This window comes from Lytechinus variegatus, chromosome 11, assembly GCF_018143015.1.
Source record: "Lytechinus variegatus isolate NC3 chromosome 11, Lvar_3.0, whole genome shotgun sequence".
In the NCBI taxonomy this organism is placed as follows: domain Eukaryota; kingdom Metazoa; phylum Echinodermata; class Echinoidea; order Temnopleuroida; family Toxopneustidae; genus Lytechinus; species Lytechinus variegatus.
Window position 1 is genome coordinate 17166234 of NC_054750.1, and position 16186 is coordinate 17182419.

Sequence of the window (16186 nt, forward strand, 5' to 3'; positions counted from 1 at the left end):
AGCAAAATTAAGACATTTTCAAAATTTCGGGAGGGGGATGGGAAACATGCCCCTGTGCCCCACGTTTACGGTTGCATACGGCTATGTTTCCACATTGATCTCTCATTGCAGTGTCATCATTATCCTCATGCACCACCTCCATTATCATCATCATCATCATCATCGTCATTATAGTCTTCAGTTTCATTATCATCAAATTGTTTAAGAGTTTAACTAGGTATTAGCGTTACTAAAAAAAACAGTCATTGACAGAGTCGTTGAGCAAAGATTGACAAAGAAGCACACAGCGTCGGCGGTCATCCGAATCGTCGTATCAGTAGAAAATGAAAGTCCGTCTCTATTCATAATTAAATTTCTAGGCAGCAATTTTTTTTCATTTTCTGAGATATCAGATGATTTTTCATGGCGGTGACATACAAATTTTTGATAAAATGCGCAAATCCCATTCGAAACGTGTATTGTAACAGAGCGATACGACGTTTTGACTGACCGCGATTTTAATGCTCGCGGTCAGCCAAACCGTCGTATCGGCGCTGGGCACTGCATTGACTTTTTTTAAAACAAGTGCACACCTAGTTACCAATAATGCATATAGCATTTCCATTTATTTGAAAGCAGGATAAAAGAGCATTGTAGATTAAATGCCTTGCCCACGGGTATAGGTGCCGCGGCCGGGGATCGAACCCCGGACTTTCCATGTATAGCCAGATGCCTTAGACCACTCGGCCACGGCACCTCCACTTTGCACCACCACTTTGCACGTAAAAGCGATACGACGTTTTGACTGATCAAGCGCATTGAAATCGCGGTCAGTCAAAACGTTGTATCGCTTTTCCCTATTTTGTACAGGGAGAATTTAACTTAAACCGCTGAAACCAAAATTACAAGCATTAAGCTCTTTTGCGATATTTTCTCGGATCCTCAGTTTTGTGTAAAAATAAACATACCAATGTCAAGCAATTTTCTTAGTCTTTCCAACCATGTATTTTCTATAGCAATGAATATATTGTAAGGCTGGGGAACTAAGCGTAAAAAAATTCTAGTAAACTTTGAAGTCGATTTTCTCTGAAATGGGTTTGCACTGTTGTATGTGTGATACGACGGTTCGGATGACCGCCGACGATATATACAAGAATGGCGTATCTGACAGAATATGTTACGGATAGTATATTGATTTTTTCCTTGACAGATCAAAATAGAAATGGACATCACGAGGCGTTTTTGCATCATCTCCTTGATAACTGTGCATCTCTTTGTTGTTCCATCGAGTTCCAGTAAGTATCTATTTGCGTTTTCATTGTATACTTGAAAATCGGAATGAAAATTAAACGTAGCATAAGATATGGTATTTTGAGTGATGTCAGAATATTACCAAAGAGCGATTCGTGTGAAAATTGTTTCCGAATGACCCGTTAAATGGGAGTCCACCATGCCGTTAAGTTTGATTGAATAAAAACGGGGCAGTAGATCATAAAAATATGAATGAAAATTTGGCGGAAATCCTTGAAAATGCAGCACTTTGTGACATCACCAGAGTCAAGCTTCAGTATGCACCCTGTTATGTAAACTATGTTCGATAAAACAAGATCTCGATTGGTTTATATTATGATAGGTGCAATACGTTGTAATATCACCCATAGGTATCGAACTAACACCAATACTTTGTTTTAAGACCAGAGTAAACTGATTAGTGTGTTTCTTTATGTACAGCAATTAACACCAGATTTTGCTGTGTACTTGTAAGGATATAAGGTATAGACATTAATATTTTCCAGGAATGTGTGTATTGTATTATTTTTGACAAATTTCTATTAAAGCTATTTTGAGTTGGATTTATTTATGCGCTCACATGGCACACTGCAAAAACTTCGGTGTTGATTTAACACCAGCCCGGAACATTTCCACACCAGAGAAGTTTTGAAACACCAGTTTGGAATCAAACCGATGCTGTTTTAATACTAATTTGTGTTGTATAAACACTTATCTGGTGTTAGACACCAAAACGAAACTGGTGTTGATTAACACTAATTCTCTGGTGTGGACATAGTTATATAGATTCCGGGCTGGTGTTTTTTGCAGTGAAGCAATTTTCTTGATACGGTCTTACGAAACAAAAATGTCATTATTGCTATGCAGCTGACAAGTTATTCGTTGCCGATGCCCACGAGAACGGCGGGAGCATCCTCATGGCCGAAACCGACGGGTTAAGCTTCGTCAATGCCACCTTCAGCACACTTCCCCTCACTGGACTCCGACAGCCCATCGGTGTGGAGTATGATCCAAGGACAGAGATGGTGTATTGGACGGACGCTTTCCTGCACACCATTAACAGAGCCGTCATTGACGGTTCTATGCAGGAGGTCATCGCTCAACTGGACCAGACAAGCATACCAGAAGATTTTGAATGTATGTTAAAAAAAATACGATCACGACAATTGCAAGCATTATGGGTTTTTACGGGCCTTTACTTCCTTCAGATAATAAAGTAGGTTGGGGGCGCCGCGCCGCCCAGTTGTTCAAGAGTCTCCGATAATTTGATTTTCTATGTACTGACGATATGGGAAATGGATTTGTAAAGAAAAAATATAATCATAAAAGAAGAAATATTGGTCATATAATCCATATTTAAAAAATATGACGCCGCCTTCAGGTTTATCTGCCCTACCAAAGTCTCCTGGCTTCGTCCCTAGATATTATGTGTTATATATTATTTTCTTTTAACAATTAAAAGATATGTTGCCTCGATTTAGATTAGCCAAAATTATTTATACATTTGATATGCCTGACATTCAAAGCATTTATTTACGTATAGCAGCTTATATGGAAAATACAGTACAACAGAAAATGCTCATCGAGACTTATTTAATAAAAGCCATAACATAGATTTTGGTATACTTTGTCAAATGCGAACATTAAAATTTGATTTTTTCCCTCTCAGATCCTTTTGGAATCGCCCTGAACCTAGATGAAGATAAGGTCTACTGGGCTGATCAATATAGCGATAGGATAGAGATTGCTGATCTGGATGGCTCTAATCGAGAGGTTTTGATATCAACTGGCTTCAACACAAACGCGGCTGGCGTAGCTTACTCACGAATAAGAAGGTATCGACACTGAAATAGTTTTATTGAATTTAATTTGACCAAATCTTGTACATCTCCGTGTAATAATTGTAATTTTTAGAAGCTTGCAGATGGTGGATTTAATCATTTAATGCATTTTGGCCTCTAAAACTAAGATTTAATCATGATCTATTTTAAGAAGTAACCAAATCACTTTACTCCATTCAAACATTGGTCTACTTTGATTTGATCGCATTGTATACATTGACCTTCTATTTCAGGAAAATATTTTGGACAGAGCAAGGACCGGAGCCTAAAATTGAGATGGCCAACCACGATGGCACCGGTCGCCAAGTCCTAGTTGATAGCTCCCAACTTGTAAAGCCAAATGGAATATGCCTCGATTCTCCAGGTGAGTTAGAATGAATTCACCAGGAGGGAGGGGGGCACTGCCCCGTTAATCTTTAATTCCTTGATTACTCCTTACAATCCCTCTCGCAACCTTAGGTCTTCTAGTCCATCCTTACTTGCTGCACCACAATCTCATAATTCTTGGGGGAATCAATCATATTCAACTGGGCCATTCCTATGGGATTAACTTCCAAAAAAATGCGAAATGTTTCTTGTCTCACCACTTTCAGACGTTCTCTGAAAACCTGGTTATTCACACAAGCTTTTAGGTAATTGTTATTCTCCCCCTCTTTTTTTAGTAGGTTTTCTATCTTTCTTTTCTTTTTTCTTTTCTGTATTGCGCCATGAGCGTCTTTTAATGATGGATACCGGATTACCGGCGCATTATTATTATTTATTATTGTTGATTCGCACCGTATCCTCGCTTTCTTTAAAGGCGATCCCTTTTTTCATGATCAACAATTTTCATTCTCAAAATCATGATGTTGGCCAGAATATGTTGTGCCCCCCTTACAAATGGAATAGATATTGATAAAAAAAAATCGCTGGTGATGATAATGTTTGCATTTTTCATTAACATAATAGTATAATCGACCGAAAATATCTGAAGATAAATTGTTAGAATTAAAGCAAAATCTGAAGTGGTTGTGTTGGGGGAACCATGCAGATAAACAGTGTAGGCCTACTGTTTAAAATATCAAGTCATCTTACCCTCCACCTCAGACATAAATCTTATCACTTAGAAATTAGCCATTCTGAAAGTGATTGACATTATAAAGACGCTTTATTATACAATCTGGGCCGAATGAGCTGATCAACAGCGACAGATTGGTTTGCTTTTTAATATTTAGGCCTATTGCCTAAAAAACTTGAAAATTGTAAGTAAAAAATCCTTAAAACATTTATTTGAGCCCTAAAACCGTAATTTGTAAAAGTTAACCACGTTGTATAAAATCTGTATAATGTTCTTTAATTTTGTTTTGCTCTTAAGAGCCCACTGAATTGCTGGGCATGATGACCTTTCTAAATTTCGGATAGATTGTTTTTCAGAATGTTGCGTAAGATCATCATTGACAAACAGCCCATATTTTCTTGTGTATGCCTGCTTATAAAAATATTTTTTTCCTAGAATCAAAGACGATTTATTTTAGGATTTTAACATTACTTCAATATTTCATGTTTATCCATGCAGAGTCGAACCTTTATTGGACCGATACGGACAGAGACAGCCTGGAAAGCATAAACTTGGATACTATGACGACATCAATACATTTCATGATAAACCTTGATATTCATCCGTTTGGAATCGCAAATTATTTTGAGGATTTATATTTCTCCGACATTCTATCGGAAACTGTGTATCTTGTCGACTATCCCGATCGCAGCCTGGCTCAAATTGATCGTGCTTTGCCCTCACCTGTTGATATTCATATCTATTCAGGTAACCCTTTCATGTCGAAAGATTTATTTTCGAAGGAACGGGGGAGAGTACGTGTGTGTGTGTGCTCGTTGGTGAGGGTTTGGGTGTGTGTGTGTGTGGTCGGGGTTTTAGAGTGTGATGCTGTTGTGAATTTATTAAAGATTATATTCCACCCATTGTTTGATTTGGTTATATTTCTCCAAAATAACAAACCTTATCATCGCATATTACCTAATGTAAAAAAAAATGAACGTGAAGTACCTGAATCATCTGTGATTTGAATTGTCAAAATCCTGCAATCATGTTAAATAAATCATAAACATTACTTAATAGACGGGGCAGTCATATAGCTGTCTTTAAAAGGGCACCAATTAGTAAACCGTTTTTGATGAAGATGGGCGCCAGTTCGAAATGCAGATCAGGGCCACGTCTTACATGTCTTACAAAGAGTTGCAATTGATCCAACCAATTGCAACTACGGAAAGCCAGCAAAGTCAACATTTAAAATGCATGTTTTTTTTTAATCTACTGTAGATATTAATGTATTTCCATAAATTCATTGATTTCTTGACAATCTAATGTGTTCTCCTTCGTTTAAAAAGGACATTTTGCAAATTTCATGTAGAAAAATTTTGACATGAATTGATTTCCATAGAGTTACGATTGATTTGATCAATCGTAACTCTTTGTAAGACGGGGCCCTGGAGTGGTGCAGGTGGACTTGTAGCTAAATTGTCTAAGCCCCCCCCCCCTCAAAAAAGGAGAGATGAGAGAACGAAAGAATAAAAGTAAACCTATACGGATTTACATGATATGATTTTGAGAGTATGGCGTATCATGCATGCACAGTTGTAATATATTTCTTTAAAACATGCTTTTGGGAATGCAGGGTCTTGCTTTACATAACAATGTACAATTACATGAATAAGGTCAGTGATATTCACATAATCATGAAAAATACTTTATTTTTAAGTGATATAGACCAATGTTAAATTTTGTGGAAAGGCTAAAATTGTATGATATTGTTTCTATTCTTTAAAAACTAAATCTTGAATCCACCTTTGTACACCCCAAGTCACTTTTCAAGTTTAGCTAATATGATTAAAAATTAATGAACGACGATAATGAGGATTGTTTTCAAGATAATAGCGATATGTCATAAAACATTAGTTAGTAAGTCCCCATTGTACCTATATAATCTGATTACTGAATATGTCCCACAAAGGAATCTCCGTTCTTCTAGCCAGAATTTATTAACTGTACCAACATCTAAAACATGTTCGTTTGGTGATCGTGCCTTTCAGTTAGCAACACCTGTACTATGGAATAAACTGCCTAATAATCTGAGGGCCATCACATGTACTTCCACCTATCTTAAATCTTTAAAAACATACTTGTTCTCATATTAGATTATTTGGTTTAGGATAGGTATGTTGCAATGTTTTGTTAATCTTTCATTTAGTATTTATGTATTTAATTCTAAGTATACCTGTATTAGACTTAATTACCTCCTTTGTAAAGCGCGTAGAGATTCTGTAGAATATTATGCGATATATAAGCATCTACTATTATTATTATTATTATAATGCGTATTAATTCAATTCTTCAATTTCTTAGATACAACTTGTCCAGGCTTCAACCTTTGCGCCGCCACGGGGACATGTGTTTTGACTACTCGGCAACCTGAGAACAAATTTGTATGCCTTTGCCGACCTGGATACACAGGGATTTACTGCGATGAAGGCAAGTTCGGTTTTCAAAATGCTGTATGCCGCACCCAATTTTAAACAATGATAATGCAGGAAGTATTAAAACTTTAAAAAGAAAAATGACAAAGAGGCGTATTGAGACTGTTAGAAAGGGATGAGAGTCCGCTCGAATGTATAAATGATATGCCGTGCATGTTATTATTTTTTTTGCGAAATCAGTTCAGTACAATTCTATGATTATTTATAGAGTATAACGGTGAATGCTTGCTATTTTTTGTGAAGAAAATGAACATATTACTTCATTTATTTAATCGACAGCATCGGAAATTAAGGGGATACGGGCCATTTGATCTGGAATGACAATTGCACTATATACTGTATTTTTTAGATCTAAAACATAATTTATTTTTACTAATTTACTACTGCTGCTACTATTAGCACTACGCTACTATATCTTCTACTTCTCCTTCTTCTTCTTCTCCTTCTTGTACCACTTCTACTACTTCTACTACTACTACTACTTCTACTACTACTACTACTACTACTACTACTATACTACTACTTCTACTTCTACTACTGCTACCACCACCACTAATATACTTCTACTACTATTGCTGTGCAGCAGCTACTACTACTACTACTACTCCTATACTACTGCAGCTACCTACACCACTATACTTCTACTACTATTGCTGCTGCTGCTACTACTACTACTACTACTACTACTACTACTACTACTACTACTACTACTACTACTATTACTACTACTACTACTACTACCTACTACTTCTACTACTACTACTACTTCTACTACTACTACTACTTCTACTCCTATACTACTACTGATACTACCGCCACTACTACTGCTACCTACACCACTATACTTCTACTAGTATTGCTGCTGCTGCTGTTGCTACTACTACCACTACTACTACTACCACTACTACTACTATATACTTCTACTACTAACAACAACAGCAGCAGCAGCAAAGAAGGCTACTTCTTACTATACATCACACGGTAGGGGACATCTTTCGTCCTCTTATATTGTTCAAAATTCCCTCTGACGTAGATTCAATTACCCTTAACGTTTTATTGTTTTAAGGGAATATACTCATTGTTTCCCCAACGTCGATTCATCATGTGCGTCATTAGGCAGGTAGTAATGATAACAGTGAAATACTTATGAAGATTGTGAAGATTATAACATTATCATGACAACAGATATCAAGGAATGCGATTCATCGCCTTGCATTCATGGGAGATGTAGTGAACCTGAAGTTGCTTCTTACGAGTGTACCTGTCAACCTGGATTCACAGGCCGAAATTGCGAAATAAGTACGTATACTATTATTGAAATGAGATTACGAATTATGCAGAATGTAAAGCCAATGGAAGCCATTTAGTCTCACTATAATCTGGTTCAGTTGAGAAATACACATTAGTCTATCTGTCATTAAAAAAATACGGATTTCATTGCCCTTATGTTCATAATATTGAAGTTTGGTTTCAATTGAATTGTGGTTTAAGATCGTGGCTTAAATATGTTTACTCAAACGTGACGGACCATAGAACTGTTGGCCCTAAAACCGTTCATAACTCTGTTAAAATGATAACTATAATTTTTTTACCGTCAAATTTTGGCAGAATATTTTAAGTATTCTTAAAAAGAATACTTTTTAATCTAATTGTGAGGCATCCATTATTTGTTTTTTTACTGATTTGCACAATATTTTAAATCAAACCAGAGATCGGAAGATTTGTCAATTATTTATTTATTATTATCAATGTATTCATTGATGTAGAGCTAGGGATGCCGGGATGAAATATTAAGGAAAAATCATTAAATATACATGTATTGGAAGAAAATTTATAGGAGGATTGAGAAGAAATTAACGAGCTAAACATTTTGAAGGAGAAAAGGGATGAACAAGAATTATACGAAGAGGTATAAGAACAAACACGAAAATAGAAACAAAAAGAGGATTAAGAAATGATTTCAAGAATATAAGAGAAAAGAAAAGAAAAAAGTGTGTATTATCCCCACCATAATGAAATCACGCCAGACAAAAATTCAGTACCAACACCTTCATGCGGGTTTTGGTTATTTTTCTTCACATTTATGATGGAAATGCACCAGACATGCGGGAGTAAATTGTTTAATGATATGGTTCCTGACTATGATTATCCACATTGAAAGAGCATGGACCTAGGTCCATGGAAAGAGTAACACGCTTATGATGTAACACTACTTATCCGAAGTTTATTTTCATCGTTTGTCTTGCCATGTTTACAGACATTACTTATTGCGACCCGTCACCCTGTACGAATGGAGCCACCTGCATGGAAGAATCACTAGGATATACATGCGAGTGTGCTGAGGGTTTTACCGGAGACACATGCAGTGAAGGTTTGTTGGCTTTTTAAGTGGTATTCATTTACCACCCTTTTATCTAAAAAAATAGAAGTAAGTAAAATGACTTACCACGACTTAAGTCCTTTCTGAGGGACATTGTGATTGGGACAAATACCTTACTAATATGTGCAAATAATTTTAAGTGGATCCAAGGTCGTTCGTCACCTATGGAAAGCTACAGTCGTAAATCATAAGCTACCGTCGTTATAATCTTTCTCCACTCGCATTATGCAAACATTTTAAACAGTCAAAGCCTCCTCGAATTAATGGCGGAAAATGGGCGTAAAGTTGACATTTCTTTTAATCGATTTTTCAGAGATCACGTGTCCGTTGCCGAACCATCCTCTTAGCCATGTTTCGCAACCCCAGAGTACGTACATGGCAGGAGCTCTGATCACGATCGAATGCGATGAGATAGATGCGTCTGTCGTTTGGAGATGTAATGGCGCCACCGGAGAATGGATTCAGTTGGCCGATCTAGATTGTCAATCAGGTACCGAACAAAACTCCATGTAATATACATTAAGTAAACTTCTTTTCAAAATCCTCTTGCCGTGTCTAATACTCTGTTAACAAGCTTGATTCGAAATTGTCGTTAAATTAGAAATATTTGCGTTCCCTATCTATGTCAATGGAATGTTTGAAAATGTAAAATATTTGGCCACTGCTAGCTGGGAACTATTCAGGCAAATACATTTCTCAATTGATGAAAGCAGTAAAGATGTTAGCCTCATTATAAATATTATGTAGTTTGGAAATTTTAGCTTGCATTAACGCTCTAATACAAAGAACTTTTCTATGCACTGTAAATGGTCATATTTTTTAATCATTAATTTTAAATTGTAGTGTTTGTGATGCATTACAAATTAGTGTCACGGGAAAGGTCTATACTATAAATGTACGAATAAATTATTCTTATTGTAGATTACTTCTAGAATCGCCTTGAAATCATTACAAATAATCTTAGTATTGGTATAAAAGCATATCTGACGTTATTTTGACGGTGAAGTATTAGTTCTTTCTCTTGAATTTATGCTCAGCAAAGAGATGAAATACAAGGTTTATCAAATGATTGATAATATATTTATCTCTTTTTTATTTGTGCACAGATGAAAAAGGGTTGCCAATATCAGCTCTAATAGGTATTGTGGCTGGGGCATTGTTCGTTCTATTAATTGGAATCTGCCTATGTTTCCTATACAAGTGAGTATATTTCCCGGTTTGCATAAATAATGATGTGAGAAGAGAGAGAGGGTGGGGGGGGGGGGTGGGGAGGAAGAAATTATTCTGAGTATGAAAAATATCTGTTAAGCGCTTAGACACGTCGTTCCGATGTATTAAACGCTATATTAAAGTGGATTATTAATATTATCTGCAAACGTAATAATAATAATAATTATACTTGCTTATATAGCGCTTAATACTTACTTTGTCAGTAGTCTCTAAGGGCTCTACAGTATATGCAGCATAATAACATAATAACAGCATATGCAGCATAACGTAATTTACTTATAAAACACGATTTTCTTAACAATGTCCCCTTCATATACCCTGCCCAAGGACGGTTTATGAAAGCAAATCTCTCGTGCTGCCGTGTTATGTAATTCGCTCCCTCGTGATATACAAAAATGCACTTCCCTCTGACTGTATAGTACATGTAATTCCACTGAATAACTTGATGTAATGATTCCATAATACTCGTTGATTCACTCTGTTTTTACTTTACGATTGATGATGAGTTATTTTGCAGGGCACCTTTGGAAAGCAGTTTTGCATAACTGAACATGCCTACCCTGCATTATGATATAATGGAAACAACAAACAAATAAATAAATAAATATAACGTATAGCCAGGAATGATAGATGTATATGAAGGTGACAGAGTGGATAATGAGATATATTTTTTCACTCGCTTTGCACATTTTTTAAAAGGAAAATAGACAGTGTACCTTATCCAAGAAATCAGCTCCTCATGAATGAAGACATACAAAGCCAGTGGTAGAGCAGACCTTGTGTGTTGATATAATGGTATTTACATGTAATTTACTGGAGGAGTAAATAACTGATTACAATATATCCTTTTTGAGAAAAAATGATTAAAAGTGATTCTGAACCTCAATATTATTAATATTTTTTTTTCAGATTTGTAAATAAAAGAAACCGGGATCTGCCATTAGCCAGCGACCTCCACGGTAATACCAACTCTGCTGCCAATGTACCAATGGGTGCTGTAGGACGTAGGTCCCAGCCATGCGCTGAAAGCAAGATATTAGGCCTGGATGATCCCATCTATGCTGCTCCTAAGGATGTACTTTCTAATGACTACGCATCGACATACTCAACACAGATTCCCCGTACCTCTGAAGGGAGTAGGTTAGGAGCATTACCAGACATACCCAAAGTTGATGATCTCCCACCGGAATATTCTGTTTGTGATCCTACCCCCTCGGGTGGTGAGCTTGCCACACCTGCCGTGGGTAACATGTACGAGTCAAGGATAGGCTACCAACGCGCTCCCGTCGACATGACGCCCTCACCAATGATGGCGCCAAAGAACCTCAATCATCATTATTATGAACATCGGCCCCGTTCGGAAGCTAAGGATAAGCCTAATGAGTACTTTGTCGTCCAAGAAGATTAGCTATACAGAGTCAAGAACATTTTAATCCTTATCGAACTAAGGGTCTGTTAAAAATTATGGTAATCCAATGCACTTTGGAGATTGATTGTTAAATTTTATCTTTTTATGTTTGCCTTAAAACAAGTCTAATGTGCACGAGACAAATACAAATGCGTTTTATTGGATAAATTTTGTGATAAGGTATGAACATTTTGTTTGATCGGTTGAACAATAAATTTAGATTTCTCGGTGTATCCTTCAAATATAAATCCATATGTCATAGAATGATCATTCACAGGATGCCATTATTATCTGAAGGCCGTCTTATGTCTAATCACTATACAGATTTAAAAGATAATTGCTAAAGGGTCAGAAGAAGGTAATGAAACATTTCTAAGAAAGGGCGGTCACTAGCCCAATATTCGAAATTCAGCATTTGGAAAAGATCAACAGAACAAAGATGCAATGGTCTCTTTACTTTTTGTAAGATTGGAAAATTAATCCACTCCAAATAGATTACCCTTGCCAAAATTTTAAGTTGTGGGAAGAATATCAGAATCCTCCCCTGTTTATGTGTCTCTTGCATATTCTACTGCATGTAATATAACATTTTTTCCATAACGCTCTTTATATTCAATTTGAAGTATGTTTGAATCATCTTGGGTATTCCCAGCACAAGCTGCATTTTGCTGGTTTCCCCCTTCTGCTTTCTTCATGATTTACCATTTAAAATCATTTAGAATCATTGTTACATAATATATCGTGTTTCATATGTCTTAGATTTTCACGTATTGGATCCAATGTAGGTATAAAGCGCCAAACATCCAAAGCCTTCGATGGTATATTCGTTGCAGTCACTGGCGTACAGATGTGGAAGGGGGCTTGGGTGCTATGTCTAGTCTGCATGCACAGACATTTTTGTTGCAACTCGCATAGTGTAGAGTCTGAAGTAGTGAGACTAGATTCATTATTTACCATTGCCACCTTTTATCTTGCACAAACAGAGTTTTGCAATTTGCAGTCTATTTTTTTTCAGAAATGGTAAAATTGATTAAAGTGTCAAATATGAGTATTTGCTTGCATACTAGGTCATGCACCCCACCCAGTTTCAAGATCAAGAAGATAAAAAAGGGACAAAAAGAGAGAGGTAAAAGATAAATGGGTTAATTGTTACATCATTTTCTGAATAGCATGTCAAAGTCATGAAATTGATCCACACTGTGCTGCAGTCAAAGCGGGTAGGTGTGTGCCGGACAGGAATTAATTATGCGAGTACGCTGTAATTATGTATTACGGCCACCAAGCTAAATCCGTTGTAATAAGTCCTTTTGAACCGCTCAGAGACGTTATAATCATAATAATGTTATAATCGGTATGCAAGAACTGTTTATTATTACTATGATTGATATCTGCGTCTATTTGATTTAACAATTATTGAGTATGTACCCATCATAAATACTGGTGGAATTTTGGCAATTGATCAGAAGACTTATACCTCGGTCACATTCATTCATTCATTTATTCAATTTTTCCAACGAAATTAAGAAGCAATAATTACAATAAATAAAACATAACATCAGAAAATACAAATGATAAATATTCAAGTAAACCAAATATATAGAATATGCACCTCATACAGAGGATAATATATCAAAAATGTTGGAAAAACGGAGTGGTCCATTTGCTCTACGGCGGCCGTACAGCGAGTCGAAAACAGCCGTTTGACATTTTTTTTTTTATAATAGCTACATAATAATATATAAAAATCAATAAAAGGGCTGTTTTCGACTCGCCGTAGAGCAAATGTGACCAATGTATTAGTATTCCTGAAAGAATAGACAGATTTACGGCTTGAAAAATTGCCTGTAAATTCATATGAATGTGAATCTGATTCTGTTCTGTTCGATTTCTTCATCCCCAACTATCGTTGACGAATAGGAACCTCAGTTCAGAGAGCGAGTATACATGTCGGGATTCAATCCATTTTTGTACAGTTTAATATATTGGTTTAACCATCAAATACAAAAACAATACAAATTAGTTAGAGAATTAGACAAGCAACCTTTATAAATATTGCCCTTCTCGATGATATCCCATATGTGAATTCTGTAAGTTCCAATATCACTGAAAGGGCTTATGTGAGTGAACTTGTGACGTCACCGTGATGAAACTTCAATTTTTTACGATCGTGATATTTAACCTATTTTCATAATCTTTCGCTTGCAATGCTGCAAGGTTCCTACATTATTGGTATAGGTCAAGGTGACCAATTGGTTGATGTAGCACACACTGATTTTAAATGATTTAAGTGTAACCATTCTTTACAATAATATGCAAAATAATGTAAATAAAGTGTATTACGTAGAAACAATCTGTAATTATGATTGATTTTTTTTTCTAGTGAAACGGGTGCCTATTTTAAATCTTACTGTGGTCGCCAGAAATCGTTTCTAGGCCCTTTCTATAGGCCTACAGTTTCAAAATATTTCACGGCATTTAAGTCCCAATTATTTTAGCAAACCTATTTTTTTTTCGTTTTCGAGTCAATTCTTTGTTCAAGTTTTTATCTATATCAAAGAATCAGTAATATATAGGAAGGGTCTGTACGAATGAGGTCGCTCATTCCCCCCCCCCCCCACGATTGTTTGTCCAAATTCTCAGATAGATAGGGTTGACTAGCAGCAACTACATTTTGCCAATACTCAATGGTGTGAGTAAAAAAAAAACCTTGACACCTCAAAAATAAAAATGTCAAGAATGCATTATCATTATATATCAATGGAAAGAACATCTCCCAAATATTTTGAAACCATATTTATGTGGTATGTGTTAAAGCTTGGATGGTCAGGAAGAATTATTTGCAGTGATGCAAATTTTGATTTGCGCCAAAGTAAGGCATGGCGGTAATGAATGAATTAAGATGTCAATGATGTCTTAATCCTACAAGAGTTGCATTAAAATCCATTTCAAAACACCCTTTTCAGTTATTTACATCACAATTATTCAATAAACACATTTTAGTATCAATTCTCAAATTAATTTCATTGAAAAGGGATTTGCAAACTCGTGTAGGATTATGACATCATTGGCATCTGGAATTCCTTCACTGCATATATATTTTGGCGCAAGATTTAAATCTAAATTTGCATCACTGCACAGAATACCTCCTGATCATCCAAGCGTTAAGACATACCCCATAAATATGGCATGTCATGTGTGGTACCATGGACCTATGATAGGTCCATGGTGGTATCAAGTTATTTGAGAGAAGATACTCTATCCAATCATATAAACTTGGAAGTTGGGAGAAATTAATGGCCAAACTCAGATTTCCAAACTTTTTTTTTGAGGAGTTTATAATGATTATGCGTTTATGATATTAATATTTTTCCTTAAATCGGGATATGTGAAGTGTCAAGTATTTTTTTACTCACAAGTTATATTCATGTACTTCAATTACTAAGAATGGCATAGACATTTAATTGGAAAGAAAACTGTAATAACATTGTAGAGACAAGTCATTGCTGCTCAGAAGTAATTGCAAGAAGATCACACATTTTGGGGGATTGACATAGACCAATGGCTTTTCTTCTTGCATGCCTAAGGCTCAACATTCTCTTATGTTTTTCGACACCTGCCATACCAGCTTAAAACTTCAAATTTGTGCCAAATATTTCAATAGGGAGGGGGAGCAAAACGACCTATGTGGGTATTAAAGCCTAAGGGAGTTAAAGGGGAATGAAACCTTTGGAACAAATAGGCTTGTGTAGAAACAGAAAAATCAAAGAATAAGAATAAAGAAAGTTTGAGAAAAATCTGACAAATAGTGAGAAAGTTATGAGCATTTGAATATTGCAATCACTAATGCTATAGTGATCCTCACTTTGGCAATGCGACAAGGATGTGTGATGTCACTGATGAACAACTTTCCCTTTGGTGGACTATAAAATACCCTCAAAATGTCTCTTTTTGCTTTTTCTTATGATGATACAAACTCTTTATCCATGATGTATTCTTAAAAAATATGTATTACATGCCCTCATGTAAACAGAACACATTATTTATGGATAGATGTGATAAAAGAGGCAATTCTAGTGAAATATATACCAAAGTAAACGGAGAGTTGTTCACAAGTGACATCACACATCTTTGTCTCATTGCCAATTTGCTATCTCTATAGCATTAGTGATCGCAATATTCAAATGTTCATAACTTTCTCATTATTTGTCTGATTTTTCTCAAACTTTTGTTGATCTGTTTCTTTGATTTTTCTGTTTTCACACAAGCTATCTTGTTCCAATGATTTCATTCTCCTTTAACTATTTTTCCTCCTTGAATAAATAGTGTTATTTACCAAGTCAATGTTTCTCCTTTGATATTTTTTTCCTTTCTCTTTTTATGTTGACCATTCCCCTCGTAGCACTTCCCTCAACCTTGAGTACTGTATAACACGTTTGACATTATTATTCAAATTGTAAACAATTTAACAATCATGACAAATATGTTTTCTTGGTTTCGTGGTAATGCTAATTAACATGGAGGGACTGC

At 35.8% G+C, this 16186-nt stretch overlaps 1 protein-coding gene across 2 annotated transcripts in view; it reads left to right on the forward strand.

Annotated features, from left to right (window-relative positions):
* The window catches only part of LOC121423882 (pro-epidermal growth factor-like), a 30309-nt gene extending 16311 nt beyond the window's left edge, over positions 1–13998 (forward strand). For both annotated transcript variants that reach the window (XM_041619401.1, XM_041619402.1), the window contains exons 2-12: positions 1190–1274; positions 2137–2406; positions 2939–3104; positions 3344–3474; positions 4666–4914; positions 6511–6636; positions 7827–7940; positions 8899–9012; positions 9335–9511; positions 10128–10221; positions 11161–13998. In XM_041619401.1, coding sequence (XP_041475335.1) covers positions 1190–1274; positions 2137–2406; positions 2939–3104; positions 3344–3474; positions 4666–4914; positions 6511–6636; positions 7827–7940; positions 8899–9012; positions 9335–9511; positions 10128–10221; positions 11161–11659 — 2025 coding nt within the window. In that variant the 3' untranslated portion in view covers positions 11660–13998. The remainder of the gene's footprint in view (positions 1–1189; positions 1275–2136; positions 2407–2938; positions 3105–3343; positions 3475–4665; positions 4915–6510; positions 6637–7826; positions 7941–8898; positions 9013–9334; positions 9512–10127; positions 10222–11160) is intronic.
* Positions 13999–16186: the final 2188 nt, after the last annotated feature.